Source organism: Martes martes, assembly GCF_963455335.1.
Source record: "Martes martes genome assembly, chromosome: X".
Classification (NCBI taxonomy): Eukaryota; Metazoa; Chordata; class Mammalia; order Carnivora; family Mustelidae; genus Martes; species Martes martes.
This window is the reverse complement of record NC_137897.1, coordinates 46,934,296-46,961,893: the sequence shown is the minus strand read 5'-3', so window position 1 is coordinate 46,961,893 and position 27,598 is coordinate 46,934,296. Positions and strand designations below refer to the sequence as shown.

Sequence of the window (27,598 nt, the reverse complement as noted above, 5' to 3'; positions counted from 1 at the left end):
CAACCTGAAAACACCAATAACTAGTAACAAGATTGAAACAGTCATCAATAACCTCCCCAAAATAAGAGTCCAGCACCTGATGGATTCCCTGGGGAATTCTACCAAACATTCAAAGAAGAAATCATACCTATTTTCCTGAAGCTGTTCCAAATATATAGAAACAGAAGGAAAACTTCCAGACTATTTCTATGAGGCCAGCATTATTTTTATCCCCAAACCAAGCAAAGACCCCATAATAAAGGAGAATTTCAGACCAATATACCTGATGAATATGGATGCCATATTTCTCCACAAGATCCTAGCTAATAGGATCCAAGAATACATTGAAAGGATTATGCATTGTGACCAGGTGTGATTTATCCCTGGAATGCACGGGTGCTTCAACATTCATAAATCAATCAGTGTGATAGAACATATAAAAGTAGAGACGAGAACCATATGGTCCTCTTAATTGATGCAGGGAAAACATTTGACAAAATACAGCATCCTTTCCAGAATAAAACTCTCCAGAGTATAGGAATAGAGGGAACATTCCTCAATTTCATAAAATCAGTCTATGAAAAAACCACAGTGAATATCATTCTCAATGGGGAAAAGATGAGAACCTTCCCATTTAGATCAAGAACACGACAAGGATTCCCACTCTTGCCACTATTGTTCAACATAGTATTAGAAGTCCTAGCAACAACAATCAGAAAACAAAAATAAATAAAAGGTATTTAAATTGGCAAAGTAGAAGTCAAACTCTCTCTCTTTGGAGATGACATGATACTTCATGGGGAAATCCCAGAAGTCTCCACCCCCAAATTACTAGAACTTATACAACAATTCAGTAATGTGGCAGGGCACAAAATCAATACACAAAAATTGGTTGCTTTCTCATACATGAACAATGAAACAACCGAAAGATAAATTAGAGAATCAATTCCATTTACAGTAGCACCCAAAACCATAAGATATCTCAGAATAAACCTAAGGAGGTAAAGTATCTGTACTCTAGAAACTACAAAACACTCATGAAAGAAACTGAAGAAGACATAAAAAGATGGAAAAACATTGCATTCTCATGGATCAGAAGAATATATATACTCTGTACTCTAGAAACTACAGAATACTTATGAAGGAAACTGAATAAGACTCAAAAAATTAGAAAAAATGTTCCTTGCTCATGGATCGGAAGAATAAACAACATTAAAATGACTTTGCTGCCGAGAGCAATCTATACTTTCAATGCCATCCCAATCAAAATACCAACAGCATTTTTCAAAATGCTGGAACAAACAATCCTAAAATTTTAATGGAACCAGAAAAGACCCCAAATCACAAAGGAAATGTTGAAAAAGAAAAAACAAAGCTGGATGCATCATGTTGCCTGATTTCAAGCTATATTACAAAGCTGTGATCACCAAGACAGCATGGTATTGCCACAAAAACAGACAAATAGAACAGTGGAAGAGAATAGATAGCCCAGATATGGACCTTCAACTGTATGGTCAACTACGCTTTGACAAAGGCAGGAAAAGCATATGCAATGGAAGAAAGACAGTCTCTTCAATAAATGGTGCTGGTAAAATTGGACAGCTATATACAGAAGAACGAAACTCAACCATTTTCTTACACTATACAGAAGGATAAACTCTACATGGATAAAATACCTCAATGTGAGACAGGAATCCATCAAAATCCTAGAGGAGAACATAGGCAGTAACCTTCTCAACATTGGCCACAGCAACTTATTTCAAGACATGTCTCCAGGGGCATCTCAGTAGCTCAGTTGTTTAAGTGACTGCCTTCAACTCAGGCCATGTTCCTGGAGTTCCAGGATTTTGTCCCCCATTGGACTCCCTGAGAGCACTTCTCCCTCTGACCTCCCCTCTCATGTGCTCATGCTTTCTCTCTCTCTCTCCCATAAATAAATAAAATCTTTAAAAAAAAGACAGGTCTCCACAGGCAAGGGAAACAAAAGCAAAAATGAACTTTCAGGAGTTCATCAAGATGAAAACCTTCTGCACATCAAAGGAAACAGTAAAACAAAGAGAAGACCCACAGAATGGGAGAAGATATTTGCAAATGGCACTACAGACAAAGGGCTGATATCCAAGATTTATAAGGAACTTCTTAAACTCAACACCCCAAAACAGATAATCAAGTCAAAAATTGGGCAGAAGACATGAGCAGACACTTTTCCAAAGTGTCTAATGCCTAATAGACATTACAAATTATTACAAATATTACAAATGCCTAATAGACACATGAAAAAGTGTTCACCATCATTAGCCATCAGGGAAATTCAAATCAAAACCATATTGAGATACCACCTTACACCAGTTAGAATGTAAAAAGTTGACAAGACAAGAAAGAACAAATTTTGGAGAAGTTGTGGTGAAAGGGGAACCCTCTTACACTGTGGGAATGCAAATTGGTGCAACTACTTTGGAAAATAGTGTGGAGGTTTCAAAAATAGAATTATGTATGACCCAGCAATTGCACTACTGGGTATTTACCCCAAAGATACAGATGTAGTGAAAAGAAGGGCCATCTGTACCCCAATGTTCATAGCAGCAATGCCCACAATAGCCAAAATGTAGCAAGAGCCAAGATGCCCTTCAACAGACAAATGGATAAAGAAGGGATGGTCCATATATACAATGGGATATTATGCCTCCATCAGAAAGGATGAATACCTAACTTTTGTATCAACATGTATGGGACTGGAAGAGATTATGCCAAGTAAAATAAGTGAAACAGAAAAAGGCAATTAGCATATGCTTTTACTTATTTGAGGAAGATATGGTATAGCATGGAGGACATTAAGAGAAGGGAAAAATGAAGGAGGAGAAATCAGAGTGGGAGAAGAGAGACTATGTGGGAGATGAGAGACTATGGACTCCGGGAAACAAAATGAGTGTTTTAGAAAGGAGGGGCATTGGGGAAATGGTGAGCCTGTGGTTGGGTATTAAGGAGGGCAGGGACTGCATGGAGCACTGGGTGTTATACACAAACAATGAATCATGGAACACTACATCAAAAACTAATGATGTACTGTATGTTGACTAACATAACACAATAAAAAATAAGAAAAAATATAGTTGCTTACATGCATGTATTATCTTTGGCAAAGTATATTTACATCTTATGCCATGTGATTTTCCCATAGGGCAGAGGATATTAGCCTTATTCCTATTTTCTAGATTAACAGACTTAAGTTTCTAATATACAAAATTACCTTTTCAGAGTTCTCACAGGCACTGGCCCAGTAGAGTCCTTTAGTCTTAGAAGGATCTTTTGTTCTCAACTCCCAATCATCTTGGCCTCTTCTTATAGGTCACAAGCTCAGTACAGCAACAGAGGTATTTATCCTTTCTAATGCCTGAGTAATATTTCATTGTATATGTGAACCACATTTTCTTTATCTGTTGAAGGACATCTTGGTTCCTTCATAGTTTGCCTATTATGGATATTGCTGCTATGAACATTGGGGTGCATGTGTCCATTCCTTTCACTATATCTGTATCTTCGGGGTTCATACCTAGTAGTGCAATTGCTGGGTAATAGGGTAACTCTATTTAATTTTTTGAGGAACCTCCATACTGTTTTCTAGAGTGACTGGAACAGCTTGCATTCCCACCAGTGGTGTAAGAGGGTTCCCCTTTTTCCACATCCTCGCCAGCATTTGTGGTTTCCTCTCATTAATTTTTGCCACTCTAACTGGTGTGAGGTGGTATCTCAATGAGGTTTTGATTTCCATTTCCCTGATAGCTAGTGATATTGAACTTTTTTTCATGTGTCTGTTATCCATTTGAATGTCTTCTTTGAAGAAATGTCTGTTCATGTCTTCTGCCCATTTTTTGGACTTGATTATTTATTTTCTGGGTGTTGAGTTTGAGAAGTTCTTTATATATCTTGGATACTAGCCCTTTATCTGTAGTGTCATTTGGAAATATCTTTTCCCATTCCGTGGGTTGCCTCTTTGTTTTATTGACCATTTCCATTGCTGTGCAGAAGGCTTTTACCTTCATGAAGTCTCAAAACTTCATTTTTGGTTTTGTTTCCCTTGCCTTTGGAGATGTGTCTTGAAAGTTTTGTGGCTGATGGTGAAGAGGTTACTGCCTGTGTTCACCTCTAGGATTTTGATGGATTCTGTCTCACATTGAGTTCTTCCATTCATGTAGAGTTTATCTTTCTGTGTGGTGTAAGAGAATGGTCGAGTTTCATTCTTTGTATATAGCTGTCCAATATTACCAGCACCATTTATAGAAGAGACTGTCTTTCTTCTATTGGATGTTTTTTCTGCTTTGTCAAAAATTAGTTGACCATAGAGTTGAGGGTCCATATCTGGGCTCTCTAGTCTCTTCCATTGATCTATTTGACTGTTTTTGTGGCACTACAATGCTGTCTTGGTGATCATAGCTTTGTAATAAAGCTTGAAATCAGGCAAGACGATGCCCGTGAAGCTTTGTTTTTCTTTTTCAACATTTCTACGGCAATTTGGGGTCTTTTTTCATTCCATACAAATTTTAGGATTATTTGTTCTAGCACTTTAAAAATGTCACTGATATTTTGATTGGGTTGGCATTGAAAGTATAGATTGCTCGCAGCAGCATAGGTATTTTAACAATGTTTATACTTCTGATTCATGAGCATGAAATGTTTTTCTAAGTTTTTTTTGTGTCTTATTCAGTTTCCTTCTTAAGTATTCTGTAGTTTCTAGAGTAGAGATCATTTCCCTCTTTGTTTACGATTATTTCAAGTTATCTGAAGGTTGTTGGTGCTATTGTAAATGGAGTGATTTCCTAATTTCTCTTTCTGTAGTTACATTGTTAGCATATAGGAAAGGAACTGATTTCTGTTCATTCATTTTGTATACTGCGACATTGCTGAATTGCTGTAAGAGTTCTAGTAATTTGGTGGTGGAGTCTTTCAGGTTTTCCACATAGATTATCATGTCATCTGTGAAGAGAGAGAGTTTGACTTCTTCTTTTCCAATTGGAATACATTTTATTTCTTTTTGTTTTCTGGTTGCTGTTTCTAGGACTTGCAGTACTATGTTGAACAATAGTGGTGAGAGTGGGTATCATTGTAATGTTCCTAATGTTAAGGTAATAGCTCTCAGCTTTTCCTCATTGAGAATGATGTTCACTGTAGGCTTTTCATAGATGGATTTTATGAAATTTAGGAATGTTCCCTTAATCCCTATGCTCCAAAGAGGAGTATAATCAGGAAAAGGTGCTATATTTTGCCAAATGCTTTCTCTGCATCAATTGAGAGGACCATGCGGTTCTTGGCTTTTCTCTTATTTATGTGTTCTGTCACACTGATTGATTTATGAATGTTGAAGCACCCTTGCATCCCAGGGATAGATCCCATCTGGTCACAATGCATAATCCTTTCAATGTATTCTTGGTTCCTATGAGCTAGGATCTTGTGGAGAATTTTGCATCCATATTCATGGGGATATTGGTCCATAATTCTACTTTTTATGGGGTCTTTGCCTGGTTTGGGGATCAGGGTAATGCAAACTCATTCGTAGAATGAGTTTGGAAGTTTTGCTTCTGTTTCTTATTGCTGAAACAGCTTCAGGAGAATAGGAATTATTTCTTCCTTGAATATTTGGTAGAATTCCCTAAAGATTCCATCAAACCCTGGACTCTTGTTTTTTGGGAGGTTATTATTATTATTATTTTTTTTATCACTGCTTCAATCTCATTCCTGGTTATTGTTCTATTCAGGTTGTCAATTTATTCCTGTTTCCATCTTGGTTGTTTATAGGTTTCCAGGTAGGCATCCATTTCTTCCAGGTTGCTTAATTTATTGGCATATAGTTGTTGGTAATAATTTCTAGTAATTCTTACTATTTCCTTGGTATTAGTCATGATATCTCCCCTTTCATTCATAATTTTATTAATTTGGGTCCTTTCTCTTTTCTTTTGGATAAGTCCAGCCAGTGCTTTATTAATTCCTTCAAAGATCCAGCTTCTTGTTTTGTTGATCTGCTCTACTGTATTTCTGGTTTCTAATGCGCTGATCTCTGGTTTAATCTTGATTACTTCTCCTCTTATGCATGGCTTAGGCTTTATTTGCTCCTTTTTTCTCCAGTTCTTTAATATCTAAAATTAATTTATGTTTGAGATCTATTTTTTGAGTGAGGCTTGAATGGGTATGTATTTTCCTCTTCGGACCACCTTTGCTCTATCTGATATGTTTTTGAGTCAATGTATCTCCATTCTCATTGGTTTCCATGAATTGATTAAGTTCTTGATTTCCTGGTAGACCCAAACGTTCTTGAGCAGGATGGTCTTTAGCTTCCAAGTTTTTGGATATCTTCCAAATCTTTTTTTGGTGGTTGAGTTCCAGTTTCAAAGCATTGTGGTCTGAGAATATCCAGGCAGTAACCTCAGCCTTTTGGTATCAGTTGAGACCTGATTTGTGACCCAGTACATGGTCTATTTTGGAGAAAATTCCATGTGCTTTCAAGAAGAATGAGTATTCTGTTGTTTTAGTTTGGAATTTTCTGTATATATCTATGAGGCCCATCTGGTCCAATGTGTCATTCAAAACTCTTGTTTCTTTGTTGATTTTCTGCTTAGATGATCTGTCTATTATTTAGAGTGGCACATTAAGATCCCCTACAATTAGTGTATTCTTATCAATTTGACTCTTTATTTTAGATTTTCTCAGTGTACAGACCCTTTAAGAATGATGTAGTGTTCTTCTTTATCTCTGACTACAGTCTTTAGTTTAAAATCTAATTTTTCTGCTATGAGAATCACTACCCCAGCATTCTTTTGAGGCCTGTAGGCATGAAAGATGGTTTTCCACCCCTTCACTTTCAGTCTGGATGTATCTTTAGGTATAAAATGCATCTCTGGGATGTCTGGGTGGCTCAGTCGGTTAAGCCACTGCCTTCGGCTCAGCTCATGATCCCAGGGTCCAGGGATGGAGTCCCACATCAGGCTCCTTGCTCAGCAGGGAGCCGACTTCTCTCTCTGCCTCTGCCTGCCACTCTGCCTGCTTGTGCTCTCTCTCTCTCTGACAAATAAATAAATAAATGAAATCTTTAAAAAAAATGTGTCTCTTGTAGACAGCATATGGATGGGTCGTGTTGTTTTACCCAGTCTGCAACGTGTGTCATTGTATGGGATCATTTAGGACATTCACATTGAGAGTGATTGTTGAAAGATAAGTTTTTATTGAAATCATATTGCCTGTGAAGTTCTTGTTTTTTATACATTGTCTCTATAAATTTCTGTTCTATATCACTCTTGTGGTCTTTCTCCCTTTATGGAATAGACCTTAATATTTCTTGGAGGACCAGCTTGGTGGTCACATATTCTTTCAGTTTCTGCCGGTCTTTTCCCCCATCTAAGAATGTCTTTCCATCCATTCAATGATAGCCTTGGTGGATAAAGTATCATTGGGTTCCTGTTCTTCTCATTTAGTACCCTGAATATGTCTTGCCAACCCTTTCTGGTTTGCCCAGTCTTTGTGGAGAAGACTGACATTATTCTGATATTCCTCTTCCTCCTTGCCACCTTCAAGGTTATTTCCTTGGATCTAAGATTTGTAAATTGTAGTATTATATGTTGTGGCATCAGTCTGTTCTCATTGAACTTGGCAGGGGTCTTCTCTGCCTCTTGGATACAAATGCTTGTTTCCTACCTGAAATTAGAGAAGTTCCCAGCTACGATTTGCTCAAACATATCTTCTAGACCCCCCTCTCTCTGTGTGTCTCTCTATACCCCCTCAGGGATCCTGATAATTTTGATACTGGAATGTTTCATTGAGTCACTAATCTCTCTCAGTGTGATTCCTTGCGTTTTACTTTATTTTTGCCAGGCTATCTCAATTTCCTGCTTTTCTATAATCTTATCCCCTATCTCACTAATTCGTTCTTCTTCCTCATTTACCATGTCAGTCAGAGTATGCAGTTTAGACTGCATTTCTTTCATAGCATTTTAACGTTCCACCTGATTAGACCTCAAGTCTGCCCTTAGAGATTCTATATTGTTAATATTTTTCTCAAGCCTAGATATGGCCTTGATAGTTGTTACTCTGAAGTCAATTTCTGACATCTTGTTTATATTCATATCTATTCTGTGGCAAAGGCCACAGTGTCTGAATCCTTTGTTGGGGGTTCCTCCTCTTAGTCATTCTGTTGAGAGGTACATGAGGGAATTACAGAGTCCGTTTTATTGACCATAAACCAAGCAAGATGCACCTGTTTGGGACCTTAGGGTTGTTGGCCTCTTGTTCTTCCAGCCTGTCTTCTGGGGAAGGGGCCAGTTGTGCTGTTACTCAGGCAACCCTGTTTGGGCAGAGTTGTCCCGCCTCCATGGTGGGGAGTGGTGGACTCGGTGAAAACCATTTTGGGAGAACTTTTGTTCTCTGGTGGCTTTCCCTGGTGGCTTTCTGCATCTCTTCTGAGAGAGTAGAAATGACCGTATCCAAACTTCTGTCTCAGAACAGAGTGATCAAGGTCTATTTTCAGAAAGCCCTCCAGGCCATACTGACTTTGTTTTTGTTTGTGCTGCTAAAAACTGCAGCATCGTGGTGTGCACACCCCAAAGCAGCACTCCCAGCCCTCACTTCCAGGTCCAGGCATGTCTTGGCCCTGTGTGCTTCTAAAACCACAAGCCACCCCAGTTCATACATGCACTCCCAAAGCTCCAGGTTTCAGTCTAGGGGGCTGCCCTAAATTCTTTCCCTGCTGCTACCCATCTGTGAGCCTATGCCTGGTCCCCAGCATGGAAGTATTTTGCTTTTCCACTGCAAGATCATGGATGCTCCCTTCCCCTTCCATTTATCTTCCGATATCTGCCCACAGAATCACAGCTTCCAGATTCATACCTCTAGTCTAACCACCAGAGATACTCTGTTTGTAGAGATCCAGATGTATCATCTTACATCTCAGGCTGATTCCATGGGTGTTCAGGATGGTCTCGTAGATATCCAGTTTAATTCAGGGGACTGGTTGAAATAGGGTCCCCTACTCGTCCACCATCTTTTCCCCTACCCCCTCTTTTTAACTTCCTAAGGAACTTCCATACTGTTTTCTAGAGGGGCTGCCCTAGCTTGCATTCTCACTAACAGTGTAGGAAAATTCCCCTTTCTCCACACCCATGCCAACATTTGTTGTTCCCTGTCTTGTTGATTTTAGCCATTCTAAGTGGTATAAGGTGGTATCTCATTGTGGTTTTGATTTGTGTTTCCCCGGAGACAAGTGATGTGGAGCACTTTTTCATTTCTCTGTTGGCCATTTGTATTTCTTTTGAGAAGTGTCTTTTCATGCCTTCTGCCTATTTCTTGACTGGATTATTTGTGGTTTTTTTTAGGTGTTGAGTTTGAGAAGTTCTTTATAGAACTTGAACATGAACCCTTTATCTGTTAGGTCATTTGCAAATACCTTTTTCCCATTTCATAGGTTACCTTTGAGTTTTGTTGACTGTTACCTTTGCCATGCAGAAGCTTTTTATCTTGATTGAGTCCCAAAAGTTCATTTTTGCTTTTGTTTCCCTTGCCTTTGGAGCTGTGTCTGGGAAGAAGTTGCTGTGGCCAAGTTCAATGATGTTGCTGCCTGTGTTTTCCTCTAGGATTTGATGGACTCTTTCATCCATTTTAAGTTTATTTTTGTGTATGGTGTAAGAAAGTCATCCATTTTTATTCTTCTACATGTAGATGTCCAATTTTCCCAACACCATTTGTTGAACAGACTGCTTTTCCCATTAGATGTTCTTTCCTGCTTTGTCAAAGATTAGTTGACCATAGAGTTAAGGGTCCATTTCTGCATTTCCTGTCTGTTTCATTGACCTGTTTCTGTTTTTGTTCCAGTACCATGCTGTCTTGGTGATTACAGCTATGTAATACAGCTTGAAATCCAGAATTGTGAATGCCACCAGCTTAATTTCCTTTTTCCACATTCCTTTGGCTATTTGGGGTCCTTTCTGTTTCCATACAAATTTTAGGACTATTTGTTCCAGCTCTGTGAAAGATATTGATGGCATTTTGATAGGGATTGCATTGAATCTATAGATTGCTTTGGGTAGCATAGATATTTCAATAATATTCTTCCCATCCCTGATTATGGAATGTTTTTTCCATTTCTTTGTTTCTTCCTCTGTTTCTTTCATAAGTGTTGTATAGTTTTCAGAGTACAGATCCTTTACCTCTTTCATTAAGTTTATTCCTAGATATGTTATGGGTTTTGGTGCAATTATAAATGGGATTAATTCCTTGATTTCTCCTTCTGCTTCATTTTTCGTGTATGGAAATGTATCTGGCCTCTGTGCATGGATTTTATATCCTATATCAGTTCTAAATTCCTGTATCAGTTGTAGCAGTTTTTGGTGGAGTTTTTTGGGTTTTCTACGTAGAGTATCATGTCATCTGCAAGGAGTGAGAGTTTGACTTCTTCTTTGCTGATTTGCATGCCTTTTATTTATTTTTGTTTTCTGATTGTGTTGGCTAGGACTTCCAGTATTATGCTGAACAACACTGGTGAGAGTGGACATCCCTACTGTGTTCCTGACCTTAGGGGAAAAGCTCTTTTCTTTTCCCCATTGAGGATGATATTCACTTTTTGTTCTCTATATGGCTTTTATGATATTAAGGTATGTTCCCCCTCTCCCTAGGCAGTGAGGGTTTTTATTAAGAAAGGTTGCTTTTTCTGCAGCTACTTAGAGGATCGTATGATTTTTAGATTCTTAAACTTTTTTTTTAAATTTTATTTATTTGTTTGCCAAAGAAAGAGGTCACAGGTAGGCAGAGAGGCAGGCAGGGGGTGGGAAGCAGGTTTCTTGCTGAGCAGAAAGCCCAATGAAAGGCTCGATCCCAGGACCCTGAGATCATGACCTGAGCCAAAAACAGAGGCTTCACCCTCTGAGCCACCCAGGCACCCCAGATTCTTAGATCTTATCCTTTCTTTTAATTCCTTTGGTGTATCACATTGAATGTTTGGTAGATGTTGAACCAACCTTTCAGGCCAGGAATAAATCCCACTTGGTCATGGTGAATAATCCTTTTAATGTACTGTTGGATTCAAATTTTCGCATCCATTTTCATCAGGGATATTAGTTTGTAATTCTCCTTTCCAATGATGTTTTTGGTTTTGGGATCAAGGTAATGTTGGCCTTGTAGAATGAGTTTGCAAGTCTTCCTTCCATTTCTATTTTTTGAAATAGGTTCAGAAGTGTATGTATTAATTATTCTTTAAATGTTTGCTAGAATTCTCCTGGGAGGCCGTCTGGCCCTGAACGCTTGTTTCTTGGGAGATTTTTTATTACTGATTCAATTTCTTTACTGGTTATGGGTTTGTTCAACTTTTCTATTTCTTCCTGTTTCAGTTTTGGTAGTTTATGTTTCTAGGGATGTATCTATTTTTTCCAGTTGCCTAATTTGTTGGCATTTAATTGCTCATAATATTCTTCTAATGTTGTTGGTATTTCTGTGGTGTTGGATGTGTTCTCTCCTCTTTCATTTATGATCTTATTTATTTTCCCGCTAGATTTAGGCTTTATGTGTTGTTCTTTTTCCAGCTCCTTTAGGTATAAGTTTAAGTTATATGTTTGAGATTTTCTAGTTTTTTGAGAAAGTCCTATATTGTTATATACTTCCCTTTTAGGACTGCCTTTGCTACATCCCAAAGTTTCTGAACTGTTGTGCTTGCATTTTCATTTGCTACATGTATTTTTAAAATTCTTCTTTTATTTCCTGATTAAGCCATTAATTCCTTAGTAAGATACTCTTTAACCTCCATGTTTGTGGTCCTTCCAATTTTTTTTCCTGTGATTGACTTTAAGTTTTAAAATATTGTGGTCTGACCCAGTGTATGATCTATTCTGGAGAATGTTCTATGCACTCAGGAAGGATATGTATTCTGCTGCATTAGGATGAAATGCTCTGAATATATCTGAAGTCCGTCTGTTCTAGGTCGTCCTTCGAAGCCCTTGTTTCCTTGTTGATCTTCTGCATAAATGATCTTTCCATTGCTGTGAGTGGGGTGTTAATGTCCCCTACTATTATTGTATTATTATTTCTTTTACTTTGTTGTTAATTGCTTTATATAGTTGGCTGCTCCCATGTTGGGGCATATATATTTTTAATTGTAGCTCTTGTTGGATAGACCCTTTTATTATGGTATAGTCTCCTTCTTCATCTCTTATTGCAGTGTTTGGGTTAAAATATAGTTTTTCTGATATAAGGATGGATACTCCATCTTTCTTTTGATGTCCATTGCCATGATAAATTATACTCCATCCACTCATTTTCTTTTTTTTTTATGTTCAGTTAGCTACTGTATAGTATATCATCAGTTTTTGATGTAGTGTTCAATGATTCATTAGTTACACCCAGTGCTCATCATAACATGTACACTCCTTAATTCCCAACACCATCCCCTCATTTTCAATCTGGACATGCCTTTGGCTCTAAGATGAATCTTCTTTAGCTGCACATCAATGGTTCTTTTTTTTTTTTTTAATCCATTCTAACATTGTGTGTCTTTTGATTTGAATGTTTACTCCATTTGCATTCAGAGTAATTATTGAAAGATATAAATTTAATGTCACTGAATGCAATGGTTTTTCTCCCCCTCTGTTTTCATTTTATTTTATTTTTCCTTATCTCTTAAGTCCCTGTTCCTTAGATTGTCTCTGTTTCTTTCTGGTCTTTTTTTTTTTTTTTACTTTTGGGCTCTTTCTCTACTCAGTGAATCCCCTTTAATATTTCTTGCAGTGCTGGTTTAGTGTTCAGAAATTCCTTTAATTTTTTGTGACTTGGAAACTCTTTACCTCTCCTATTCTGAATGATAATCTTGCTGGATAGGGGTGCCTGGATGGCTCAGTCACTGGGTGTCTGCCTTTGGCTTGGGTCTTGGTCTGGGATCCTGTGATAGAGCCCATGTCAGGCTCCCTGCTCCATGGGGAGCCTGCTTCTCCCTCTTCCACTCCCCTTGCTTGTGTTCCCTCTCTCTCTGTCAAATAAATGAATAAATAAAATCTTAAAAAAGAGATTACTAGATAGAGTATTCTTGGCTGCAGTTTTTTTGTATTTCTAATGCAGAATATAGCATGCCACCCCTTTCTGGCTTGTCAAGTTTCTGTTGAGAAATCTCTAGCTAGCCTTATGGATCTTCCCTTGTAAGTTAAGGAGTTGTTTTGTCATGTTGCTTTTTAGAGTTTTGCTTTATCACTATATTTTACCAAGTTAATTACAATATGTCTTGGTGTTTTGTTGACTTTGTTGATTTTGATGGGAGTTCTCTGCCTCTTCGACCTGGATATTTATTTCCTTCCCCAGATTAGGTACATTTTTAGCTCTTTTTTTAAATTTTATTTATTTATTTTTACATTTTTAGCTCTTATTTCTCAAAATTTCTACCCCCTTTCTCTGTTCTTGTGGAACTCCTATAATATGAATGCTATAATGTTTGATGGTGTCACTATGTTCCCTCTGTATTCTCATGTAACATAATTCTTCTTTGTCTCTTTTGTTCAGATCCATTATTTTCCGTTATTTTGTTTTCTGTATCACTAATTATTCCTCAGCTTTTCCAGCCTGGTGTTTATTGCATCAGTCTTATGTCCAGTCTCAGTTACTGCATTCTTCATTTCTGTTTTCTAAATCTTTTTTCTCTGCAGGAAGTTCCTCTCTGAAATCTTCCATTCTTTTCTATAGCCCAGTGAATATCCTTATGATTCATGCTTTATATTTCCCATCAGGCTTTTTTTTTTCTTTTTTAAACATCTGTTTCACTTTGATCTCTGGCCACAACCTTCTCCTGTTCTTTCATTTGGGATAAATTCCTACATCTTGGCATTTTGTATAATTCTCTGTCTTCTTCTCTGTGTTAGAAACGCTAGTTATGTGTCCTGATCTTGAAAATAATGGCTTTTTGAAGAACAGATCATCATGTAGTGTTCAGGGCCTGGTGCTTCAGGGAGCGTCTCTGGTACGTGCTTAGTGTCCTCTGCTGTTGTGTTTTGGCTGCACTATCCTTCAGGGCAGTCATTTGCAACGGCTCTCCTTGCCTGCAGGGGGCAGTGTTTGGTCCTTGGCCTGAGTATTGCTAGTTTTAACTAAGTGTGTTCTGGCCTCCTGGTTAAATGAAACCTGATACTGCTTCCATGAGAATTGAGGCCTTGCAGAACTCTCTGATTGGGAGACATGGTGTGGGCAAGGGTTTGTGTTGGTCTTCTGGGGTAGTGGCCTTCCACACTGGGACTTGGGCAAAATTGACTGAAGATGGCTATTCTGCCAGAGCACAGGGATGTGGGACTTGGTATAAGCAAATTAGGCAGCCAGTGAGCTCCTTCTAGCAGGTGGCTCCCTGCTTATGCGAGATCAGGGGAGGAAAATGTTGCCAGCCATCTCCTTTGTGTCCTGAGAGGTCTCTCCATGAATGTTGCCTCTCGGAGAAGAGCGAATAATCTCCTTCCTGTGTGCCCCAGGTGTTCTTCAGAGAGTTCTTTTCATGCTGTTTGCCTCTGTTTTTTGTTTGTTTGTTTGTTTCCTTTTGCCTCTCTTCTCCCCAGGAACAGTGCAGTGCTCTTCTTCCTCTATCCCATCCAAGTCTACTGACTTTTTAAATTGCGGGCTTTAGATATGTGGTATGGGCAAGGGTTTCTGCTGGTCTTCTGGGGAAGGGGTCTGCTGCACTGGGACTAAGGCAAGTTTGAGAGCACAGGGGTATGTGATTTGATGTAAGCAAGTTAGGCAGCCACAGTCAGTGCTGTGCTGATTTTGGTAGATGGCTCTATGTTTATGCTGAGAGTCAGAACAGGGAAATGATGCCTGCCAGCTCCTTTGTTCCTGGAGGGGTGTCTCAGGGAATGTTGCCTCCCGGGAACCTCTAAGAAGAACAAATAATCTCCCCACTGTGTGCCCCAAGTGTTCGTCAAGTCACTGTTTCCAAACCTTCTGCCCTAGGTTTTTTTCCTGCCTTCTGTCCAGGAGTAGGGTAGTGTTCTCTGGGCTCTATCCTAACCAAGACCAGTGACCTTTAAAACTTAAGGCTTTATGTCCCAGTGGTTACAAGAACTTGCCAAATTCAGCCCTTTTGTTTTCCAAGCCAATGGCTTTGGGGAAAATTTCTCCCTCTGCATTCCCATGTGTGTTCCACTCTCTCTCACCCTTCTCTGCAACCACTGCTCCCTCCTCTGCAGGGTACCCGCAGTATGGTTTTTCTCTAAACCATGCCTCCACAGTTCCCACCTTCTTTGATGTGGCTTCTTCTCTCCCTAGTTGTGGAGTTTGTTTTGTCAGTCTTCAGGTCAATGTCTGGGTATTTAGGGAGATTTGAAAATTATCTAGTGTACATAGGACAAGGAGAGCCTATAGTCCTCCTACTCTGCTGCCATCTTCCTTCTCTTTTCTTCACAGTCTTTTAAGAAATTTTTATTTAAATTTAACTTAATTTAATTAACATATAGTGTATTATTAATTTCAGAGGTAGAATTCAGTGGTTCATCAGTTGCATATAACACCCGGTGCTCATTGCATCAGGTGCCCTACTTAATGCCCATCACCTAGTTACCACATCCCCCAACCCACTTCCCTTCCAGCAACCCTCAGTTTGTTTTCTATAGTTAAGAGTCTTTTATGGTTTGTCTCCTTCTGTTTTCATCTTTTTTCCTTCCCTTCTTCTATGTTCATTTGTTGTATTTCTCAAATTCCACAGATGAGTTTAATCATATGGTATTTGTCTTTCTCTGACTGACTTATTTTGCTTAGCATAATACCATCCAGTTCCATCCACATTGTTGCAAAGGGCAGGATTTCATTCTTTTTGATGGCTGAGTAATATTCCATGTGTGCCCCTTGGAATTACTATGTTTATATCCTTTGGGTAAATATCTAGTAGTGCAGTTGCTGGGTTGTAGGGTAGCTCTATTTTCAACTTTTTGAGGAACATCCGTGCTCTTTTCCAGAGTGGCTGGACCAGCTTGCATTGTCACCAACAGTATAAGAGGGTTCCCCTTTTGCTGCATCCTCATAAACATCTGTTGTTTCTTGAGTTGTTAATTTTAGCCATTCTGACTGGTGCTAAGTGGTATCTCATTGTGGTTTTGATTCATATTTTTTCATGTGTCTGTTGGCCATATGTATGTCTTCTTTGGTGACATGTCTGTACCTGTCGTCTGTCCATTTCTTGACTGGATTTTTGGGGGGGTGGTTTGTGTGTCAAGTCTGATAAGTTCTTTATAGATTTTGGATAATAGCCCTATATCTGATAAGATATTTGCAAATATGTTCTGTCATTTTTTAGGTTGCCTTTTAGTTTTGTTGACTGTTTTCTTTGCTGTACAGAAGCTTTTTATCTTGATGAAGTCCAAATAATTCATTTTTGCTTTTATTTTCCTTTCCTTTGAAAGGAAAAATTTATTGGATGCAAAAATTTATTGCATCCAAGGTTAATGTGGTTTTTCTCCTCTAGGATTTTGATGGATTTCTGTCTCACATTTAGGTCTTTCATCCATTTTAAGTTTATTTTTGTTTATGGTATAAGGAAGTGGTCGAGTTTCATTCTTCTGCATGTGGTTGTTGAATTTTCCCAAAACCTTTTGTTGAAGAGACCTAGACAGTCTTTCTAATCATCATATCTAATAGCTGTATTAATCTAAATGCACCAAAATATATTTATATCTAGCATTAGCTTTTACGAAAAAGAGTTTTAAGAAAAATAGTTGACACAACACTCTAGAGTCCCCCCATCTTATGGGCAGTTACATTTCTCCTTATATATAGTTAATATCCCCTTGCTACAACATATATAATCTAACAGAAAGAAAATGATGTTCTTGATAATGGCAATAAATAGTCTATTTAGGGAACTGGGAAACTGCTTTGACATCTCTATCAGTTCTTTCTGTAATAGAACTCACTTTTTTCCTTCTTTTTCTTTCTGTTATATTCCCTAGTAGTGTTTAGCTCTAGCATCCCTGCTATACTTTGGGGATGTGATGCTAATTTGTTATTTCCCTGAGACCTTTCAAATAGGAGCAGTGAGCAGAACTATTAGGCATTTTCTGAACTGGCTTCTCAAGGGATGAATGAGCTGTCCAAGCTGGTTTCTTATGTCTTCCAGTGTGGTTACTTACCAATACCTACTATTTATGCAGAAATGACATGCTGATGTGACATTGTTACCATTTTTTCCAGCTGTGATCACAGGCCTATCTTAGGGAGGAACACTGGGAAAGGGATGAGGAAATCTGTGCCCCTTCACCTAAGGTCAAAATGGAAAAGTTCCTGCCAGATGATATGCCCACTGCTTTCCTTTCTCCACTATGGCTAATACACTTCCAAAGGTGATAGGGTAAGAGAAAGAGAGATGGGGGGAAGGAGACTGAAGCAAGCAAACTCTGGGAGTTGCATTCTGGCAGGTAGTTTATTTTTCTGTCCCTTAGTCAAGGGATGATTACTAGGGAGGCAGAATTTTGGGAATTACTTCAGTAAAAGAAGTAGCACTTAGGGTATTCTGGAAATAGAGGACATATTTCTCCTGGTCAGGAATTAAATATGAATAAATACAGGACATCTTGAGCATGTCAACCAAAGAGAACACCAGCCATTAGTTAAACATCAACACAGTCACAGACTATTAATTTGCAAGTTGTTGAAAGACACTTAGTATTTAATGGCTGAATTGGAAGGTGGGAAGTGATCATGGAAGTGAGATTTTGCTTGGTGTTGGTAAAGGGCTTGAAGTCAGGAATGAGGATTTTCCTGGGGTATGCCTAGATGATAGTTACATTGGAAGCTGTATAAAGAGGAGACAAAGTGGATGTGTAGACAGTTGTTAGTCACAATAACGTTCCTCATTTGGGCCCCAATTACAAAAATCCCATTTAACTTTTAGATGAAAGTAAATGACCATAATGTAGTCTCACCAAGAATATTTTCATGCCCTAATAATATCTAGTGAACACAGTGGCCATTAGCAGTTTACACCAGTTGGTTCAGAATGGAAGGTTTTTGGTTTTGTTTTTTTTTTTTAATTCTTTCTTTCTTTCTCTTTTTTACCCTGACGTACAGTGTGCCCCAAGTCTGGTTGTATTATCTTAGTACTCTCTTATCAGATCAAAAATCTCTTTCATTGAATTTACCCTTTTATCAATGGCTAGCTGTATTAATTCATGTTTATTCATGAATGTGTCCTGAGTACTCACTGTGTTAAACACCACACCCAGGCACTTGTGGACTTACTGGCCAAGCTCATCCAAATGATCTTTGCTGGTCAGCTATCTTTAAGGAATGGTTTGTATTTGTTAATTCAAAGTTTTCCTGACTCAGCTTCTGTTTCCAAATTTTTGTCAATGTTATTAATAGTTTAGATTGGTCCTATAAGAAATGGGAAATTTTGAGATGTTAATGGATCTAGCTAAATCTAATAACTCCTAAAATGAGTAAAGATACTTGTGCTTGATCAGCTTCTGAGAAAGGGCCCTATGACTTTTTGGATCCTTGTCATAGAGAATGGTGGGGAAAGCTCTATACTCTGGATTCTGCACTCTGAAGAACTTTGCTTATGATCAAGCTTTCCTAATTATTCACTGGTAGAGGGACTTCCTTCTTTCAACCTCAATTTCCTCATATGAAAAATGGAAATGATTATTCTGTGTCAATTTCATAAAGTAGGAATTGAACCTTCTTAGTGCTTAATAAATGGTAAAGTTCCTGGAGTCAGGAACATCCTCATCCTGGACTTCTCCATTGTTTGCAGGGCTACTTGAAGCAATGCCGGAAGAGAAGGGACATGTTCAGTGATGAGCAACTGAAAGTAATCTTTGGGAACATTGAAGACATCTACAGGTTTCAGATGGGCTTCGTGAGAGACCTGGAGAAACAGTACAACAATGATGACCCCCACCTCAGTGAGATAGGACCCTGCTTCCTGGAGCACGTAAGCATCTTCCCCTTAGAAAGAGTTTTGAGAGGTGATAGGAAGAAATAGAAGGAGTGTCTGAACTGTATGTTCATGCTCAGCTTCTTTTTCCTGTGGTGGGGGATAGATTCCTACAACCCTGATGTAACCTTCTTGCCAGGGTGTGAGGACTTAGGAAGGGTACTGTTATTTGGTCTAGGACTTTTTCTTAACCATTCCCTTCCCTTTTTCCTCTCCTTCAAGAAACCTACCAGTAGAATTTTCTTCGCTTTCTTTTTTCTGTACCTGTTGGGATCAGTTTCTATGGAACTTATTGTTTTGGAAACTACATGGAAAATACAGGGATCTGAAAAGTGTAGTCAGCATGAAAGTAGACCCCTTTAAGGCATTTAGAGGAGAGCAATAAGGTAAAGGAAGTAATAAATGTAGGAAAAAGGGTCATGTGACTTAGAGGAAGGAGCACTAGGAAACAGGAGAGCAAGGATTTGAGTCCTGTGTCTGTAATGACTGTCTAGGTAATTTTGGGTAAGTCCCTTACCTTCTTTGGGATTCCTCATCTGGAATATAAGAAGCATTCATTGTACACTTCCATGCTTCTCTAATATTTTGGGGGGGTTTCATTCACAGGGGACTTAGTTGTTCTTCCAACTCTTCTCCTTTGCATAAAATATTCATTTTTAAAGAGGTATTATGTGCACATGATACAAAATTCAAATGACACAGAAAAGTATGCAACTAGGAGTAAATCTTTTGCAAATTCCCCATATGTTTGTTGGGGGACTATTCCATAAGACTGCTCTTATGATCAGTGATTTCTTAGAAAGATTCACAGGAATCAGTATATAGTCATACTTGTGGTTATGATTTATTATAGCTAAAAGATGCGAAGAAAAATCAGCAGAAATAAAAGGCACATGGCACAAAGTCTGGAGAAATCTAGGGACAAGCTTCCAAGATACCTCTCCCAGTGGAGTGACATAAGATATACTCAATTCCCCTTGCAATGAGTTGTTACAACACATGTGAAATGTTTTCTATCAGAGAACTCATTAGGGAATCAGTACCCAAGACTTTTGTGGGGGACTGGTCATGTGGGCATGCTCTGCCTAAAATGTACCAAAGTTCCAGATTCTCCGATGAGAAGCAGGTGTCCAGCATAAGCCACATTCCGTATATAAACTGTGTAGGCATAGTGAGCCACTCATGTCAGGGAATGATGAGACCCCTCTTGAGATCCACGTTCCAAGATACCAGCCAAGAGCCAATCTTCCAAGGAGGTCTTTCTAAGAATCGTAGTCTCAGGCCTGATAAGTTAACTTTTTCTGCACAGTATTTAAAATGGTTCAGCCATGTCAGAAAGCACCAGGGCAATATTTATATGTATATGACATAGTGTTGACATAGTATATGACAAAATATGTATGACATAGTGTTTTCATATATATCCCAGGGAAATTCTTTTTTTTTTATTTATTTACTTGACAGACAGAGATGACAAGTAGGCAAAGAGGCAGACAGAGAGAGAGGGGGAAGCAGGCTCCCCGCTGAGCAGAGAGCCCAAATGCGGGGCTTGATCCCAGGACCCCGGGATCATGACCTGAGCCTAAGGCAGAGGCTTTAACCCACTGAGCCACCCAGGTGCCCCTCCCAGGGAAATTCTTAACAGAGGTTCATGAGGGAGCATTTGCAAGGCTGTTAATTACATGGTGGTGGTGTATGTGGTTGAGTGCAATTAGAAGCAATTTAGGTATTTACCACCAGAGGATGAATAAAAAACATATGGGGGATGCTTAGTGTGGAGTATTATGTTGCAAGGAACAATAGACTAGATGTATGTAGTTAAGTAAATAACAGACTAGATATATGTAACTTATAGCAATATATATAGATATCATAATCACAGTGATTGGGAAATAGAATATAGGATAGTAGTTCTTTGTTGGAGCCTGCCCTCTGCATTGTGGTGTATTTAACAGCTTTCTTGTTCTCTACCCACTGAATGCCAGTAGTACCCCAGCACCACTGAGTTGTGACAACGAAAATGTCTCCAGACATTGTCAAATGTCCCCTGGAGGACAAAAAGAACCACTGATCTGTTGAAATGATCACAATGCTTCTACCCTTTAATCTATTAAAGCGGTGAATTTGGATTGAATGATTTTTATATGTTAAATTATTGTATTGCTGGAATGAAGCCTACCTGATCATGGTATATTATCATTTCTTTTACATGTTAGTTTGCCTTTTTAAAAAAATATTAGATTGTTTACCTTCTTATTCACTTCTACAATGTCATTTTTATCAGCTTTGTTTAGATGTCATTTACATACAGTAAGATTCACCAATTTTTGTGTATAATTTGATGAATTTTAACAAATATATATATAGTTGTATAACTACCGTATAATCAAGATACAGAACATTTCTACCACTTCATTAAGTTTTCTTATTCTCCCATTGTAGCCATTCCCTCTTCCCACTCCTGGCTAAACAGTGATCCGCATTCAGTCACCATAATTTTACTTTTTCTACAGTGTCATATAAATGGAATGATACAGTAGTAATCTTTGTGTTTAGCATCTTTTACTTACCAGAATGCCTTTGATATCATTATGTTGTTGCATGTATCAGTAGTTGGTTCTTTTTTATTAATAACATTCTGTTGTATGAATATACCACCCATTCATTCACTAGTGCATTCCAGGATATCTGGGTTGTTTACTAGGTTCCTTCCATCTGTGGGATTACTAGGTTTCATGCTAGGTGTCTTTTTGTTGTTTGTTTTTTAGCCATTCTAATAGGTATATAGTGACATTTCCTTGTGATTTTAATCTGCATTTACCTAATTGCAAATTATGTAAAGCATTTTTTCATGTATTTATTTGCCATCTGTATAAAATCTTTGGTGAAATGTCTGTTCATGTCTTTTCCACACTTCTAAGCAGGTTGTTTGTTTTCTTATTCAGTTTTGAGAGATTTTTAATTTATTGTTCATAAGTAGTTGGTCAGTTATATGAATTGGAAAGATTTTCTCCCAGTTTGTGGCTTAGCCTTTCATTTTCTTAACAGCGTCTTTGAAAAGCATAAACTTTCAATTTTGTTGAAATTCAGTTTATCACTGTTTTCTTTAATGATTCATGTCTTTTTGGGTCTTATTTAGGAAAACTTTGCCTAACCCAAGTCACGAAATTTTCTCCTGTTTTCTTATAAAAGTTATGTTGTTTTGTTTATTATATGTAGGTTTCTGATCTTTTATCAGGTAATTTTTGTATATGTTACAAAATAAGGGCCATAGTTAATTTGTTTCCACATGGATATCTAGTTTTGTTCCAGCATGGCTTATTGAAAAAACTTAACTCCTACACTAAATTACTTGGGCACTTTGGTCAAAAATCAGTCTTATATATATATGGGATTATTTTTAAGGACATTATTGTATTCTAGTGACCTGTGTGAATATTCATATCCAAATACCATATTGTTATTCCTTATTGCTATTTTTAATTGAGATATAATTGACATATAATGAATTAGTTTCAGGTGCACGGCATAATGATTTGATATTTGTATATATTGCAAAATGATCACAAAATGATCACAATAAGTCTAGCTAATGTCTATCACCATACATAGGATAAAAAAAAATCACACTATCTTGATTAATGTAGCTTCATAACAAGTCTTAAAAGCAGGTAGTGTAAGTGTTTCAAATTAATTTTTCTTCAAAACAATTTTGCCTACTATAGGTGATTTGTTTTTCTATATAAATTTATCTCATCACAGGGAATAATTTTTTTTTGAGCCTGATATGGGGCTTGAACACATGAACGTGAGATCAAGACTTCAGCTGAGATCAAGTCAGACTCAACCAACTAAGCCACCCAAGCACCCCTTTCTCTTTATTGTAACTGTATGAGATGATGGATGTTATTATTATATAATCATTTTACAATATATATTCAACAATCATGCTGTACACCTTAAATTTATACAGTGATGTATGTCCATTTTTCCTCAATAAAACTGGGAGGAAAATCAGCTTGCTTAAGCTCTACCAAAAAACAAGCAAAAAAACACTGCCAACATTTTGATTAGGATAGAATTAAATTTGTAGATTTAATTTTGGGAAAATTTGTAGGCTTTCAGCTCTGTGAACAAATACCTATCTGTCTATGTTTCTATAATTTCTTCTAGCATTGTTGCTAGTTATAATGGTATAAATATTGACCTTATTTTTTAAAAATTGATTTCTAGGGTTTTTTTATTGTTTTTTGTGGGTTTTTTGGTTTTTGTTTTTGTTTTGTTGTTTTTGCTACTGCAAAGAGTATTTTTATTTTAATTTCCTATAGTTTGTTGCTGTGATAAATAAATAATTGATAAAGACACGGTAAATACAATTGATTTTTATTTATTGATGTTGAATCCTGACATATTACTAAATTTAATAATTGGTTATAGTATTTTGGTAGATTCTTTAGGATTTTATATACATATAATCATATATCATTTCTGAACAAAGTTTATTTCTTCATTTTCTTCATTTTTCAATTTTTTTTTACAAATAGTTTATACACAATGCTACATTAGTTTTTATTTCCTTATATCCAATCTATATGCCTTCTCTTTCTTTTTCTTGTCTTATTGCTCTGGTGAAATGTAAAAGCAGACATCTGTACTTGATCTTAGGGGCAAGCATTCAGTATTTTACCATTAAGAATGATATTAGCTTTAGTTTTTTTCATGGTTGGCCTTTATCATATCAGAGGCTTCTCTTTCTAATCTTAGTGTATTGGTGGTTTTTTATCATATATGTGTTTTTTCAAATGTTTATATATCTACAAAAATGATCATGATTTTTCATTTTAATATGTTAATGTAGTTTTAATATACTGTTTTGCTTTTTTTTTTAAATTAGGTTGTTCTGAAAAGGTGAAAGGCAAACAAATACTGCATAATGAGAATAGGCTTTAGAGAACTCAGTGACTCCATCAAGTGTAATAACATTTGCATTACAGGGATCCCAGAAGAAGAGGGTGGGAGGCAGAAAATATATTTGAAGAAATAATAGCTGGAAAATTCTCAAATCTGGGGAGGGAAAAAGAGATCTAGAATCAGGAAGTACAGAGATTCCCCCCCAACAAAATAATTCAACCCAAGGAGGTCATCACCAAGACACACAGTAATTTGACAAAGAAAAACCCAAAGACTGTCAGAGGATTTTTCAGCAGAAATTTTGTATACCAGAAGAAAGTAGTCTAAATATTCAAAGTGCTGAAAGAAAAAAAAAAATCTTCAACCAAGAATACTTTATACAGCAAGGCTATCATTCAGAATACAAGGAGAGATACAGTTTCCCAGGCAAACAAAACTTAAGATAATTCATGACCACTAAACCAGACCTACAAAAAATGTTCAGGGGCATTCTGTAAGTGGAAACCAAAAACCCTAAGTAAGAGTATGACAAACAGGGAATACAAAAGCAAAAAGTGATCAATTGTAGCTGTAAATTTTGGTCAAGACAAACTCAAAACAAAAGGATATATGATACCAAATACCTGGAATGTGGAGGGGAGAGGAGCAAAGAATTAGTTCAAAATTAAGCATGCACAGCTTAATATACACTGCTACATGCAGAAGATGTTACATATAATCTGAATGGTAACCACAAATCAAAAACCAGTAAAAGATATGCAAATAATACAGTAAGGAGCCCAAGTATATCACTAAAGAAAAACAGTAACCATGGAAGAAAGAAGAAAGAAATAAGAGAAAAACTTCAAAAATAACTATAAAACAGATAATGAAATGGCAATAAATATATATCAATAATTGCTTTGAATATAATGGACTAAATATTCTAATCAAAAGATAGGGTGACAGCATGAATTAAAAAAAAAAAAAAGATCCAGCTATGTGCTGCCTACAATATACTCATTTCTGACCTAAGGACACCTACACATTGAAAGTGAGGGGATAGAGAAATATTTATTATGCAACTGGATTCAAAAGAAAACCAGATAGCAATACTTAAATCATACAAAATGGGCTTCAAAATAAAGTCTATAAAAAGAGAAAAAGAAAGATACTAAACAATGAATTCTAGAACATTGAAAAAATTAAATTAAAAAAAAGAAAGATACTATACAGTAATAAACGGGACAATCCAACAAGAAGATATAAGAATTGTAAATATATATGCACCCAACATGGAGCATCCAAATATATAAAACAGTTAATAGTTAACATAAAGGAACTGATTCATAGTAATATAATAATAGTAGGAGATATTAACACCCCACTTAGAGTGATCCACACAGAAAATCAACAAGAAAACAGTGGCTTTGAAGGACATATTGGAACAGATGAATTTAACAGATACAGTCACAACATTCCATCCTAAAACAGCAGAATACACATACTTTTCATGTGCACATTGGACATTCTCCAGAGTAGATCACACACTGGTTCACAAATCAGGACGCAACAAATAGAGAAAGACTGAGATCATATGATGCATCTTTTCAGACTATGACACTATGAAACTTGAAGTCAACCACAAGAAAGGAATTGGAAAGACCAGAAATACATGGAGGTTAAAGAAAATCCTACTAAAGAATGAATGGGTTAACCAGGAAATTAAAGAAGGGATTAAAAAAAAATACATGAAAACAAATGAAAGTGAAACAGAACCCTCAAAATCCTCTGGGATGCAGCAAAAGTGGTCATAAGAGGGAAGTATATAGCAATACAGGCTTTCCTCAAGAAACAAGGAGAAGACAGTCGCTTCAATAAGTGCTGCTAGGAAAATTGGACAGAAGAATGAAACTCGAGCATTCTCTTACACCATATGCAAGATGAACTCAAAATGGATGAAAGACCTCAATGTGAGACAGGAATCCATGAAAGTCCTAGAAGAGAACATAGGCAGTAACCTCTTCAACAGTGGCCACAGCAACTTCTTTCAAGACACATCTCCAATGGCAAGGAAAACAAAAGCAAAAATGAACTTTGGGGACTTCATCAAGATAAAAAGCTTCTGTATAACAAAGGAAACAGTCAGCAAAACAAAGAGGCAACCCATGGAATGGGAGAAGATTTTTTGCAAATGACAATACAGACAAAGGACTGATATCCAAGATCTATAAAGAACTTCTCAAACTCAACACCCCAAAAACAAATAATCGGATCAAAAAATGGACAGAAGACAGGAACAGACACTTCTCCAAAGAAGACATCCAAATGGCTAACAGACACATGAAAAATGCTCAACGTCACTACCCATCACAGAAATAAAAATCAAAGCCACAATGAGAAACCACTTTACACCAGTTAGAATGGCAAAAATCCACAGGGCAAGAAATATCAAATGTACCCGAAGATGTGGAGAAAGGGGAACCCTCTTACACTGTTGGTGGGAATGCAAGTTGGTATAGCCACTCTGGAAAACAGTATGGAGTTTCCTTAAGATGTTAAAAATAGAGCTACCCTATGATCCAATAATTGCACTACAGATATTTACCCAAAAGATAGAGATGTAGTGAAAAGAAGAGGTACATACACCCCAATGTTCATAGCATCAATGTCCACCATAGCCAAACTGTAAGAGCTGAGATACCCTTCAACAGATGAATGAGTAAAGAAGATGTGGTACATATATACAGTGGAATATTTCTCAGCCATCAGAAAAGATGATTACCCACCATTTTCATCAGCATGGATTGAACTAGAGGTATTATACTAAGTAAATAAGTCAATTAGAGAAAGACAATTATCATATGGTTTCACTCATATGTGGAACATAATGAATGACGTGGAGGACCATAGGAGAAGGGAGGGAAAACTGAAGGGAGAAATCAGAGAGGGAGATGAACCATGAGAGACTCTGACTATGGGAAACAAAATGAGGGTTTCAGAGGGGAGGTATTAGCCGGGTGATGGGTATTAAGGAGGACACATGTTCTGATGAGCACTGGGTGTTATATGCAACTAATGAATCATTGAACACTACATCAAAAACTAATGATGTAATATAAAGTGGCTAACTGAACTTAATAAAAATAAAAGAAAAAAAAAATGAAGCAAGAAAAATCTCAAATACACAAACTACACCTAAAGAAGCTAGAAAAAGAACAACAATAGAAACCCAAAACCAACAGAAGAAAGGAAAGAATAAAGATGAGAGCAGAGATAAATGATACAGAAACAACAACAAAACATAAAATAGGTCAATGAAAACAGGAGCTGGTTCTTTGAAAAAATTAATAAAATTAATAAACTCATAGCCAGACTTATCAAAAAGAAAGGACAAAGGACCCAAATAAAATCACAAATGAGAGAAGAAAGATCACAACTAACACAACAGAAATACAAACAATTTTCAAGAGAATATATGAACAACTATATGCAACAAACTGGGCAATCTGAAGGAATGGATAAATTCCTAGAAACATATGAACTGCCAAAACTAAAAAAAGGAACAAATATAAAGCTTGAACAGACTGATAACCAACAAAGAAATTGAATCAGTAAACAAAAATCTCCCAATAAACAATGTCCAGGGCCAGATGGCTTCCCAGGAAAATTCTACTAAACATTTATTTTTTTAAGATTTTATGTATTTATTTGTCAGAAAGAGAAAGTGAGAGAGCAAGCACAAGCAGGGGGAGCCTCAGGCAGTGGGAGAAACAGGCTCCCTGCTGAGCAAGGAACCCAATAAGG

The 27,598-nt window shown here is 37.2% G+C and overlaps 1 protein-coding gene across 1 annotated transcript in view; it reads left to right on the top strand.

Annotated features, from left to right (window-relative positions):
• Window positions 1-27,598, top strand: part of ARHGEF9 (Cdc42 guanine nucleotide exchange factor 9) — a 170,232-nt gene that overhangs the window by 64,058 nt on the left and 78,576 nt on the right. The window contains exon 4 of the mRNA XM_080795432.1: window positions 18,719-18,898. Within this exon, the coding sequence (XP_080651558.1) occupies window positions 18,719-18,898 (180 nt within the window). The remainder of the gene's footprint in view (window positions 1-18,718; window positions 18,899-27,598) is intronic.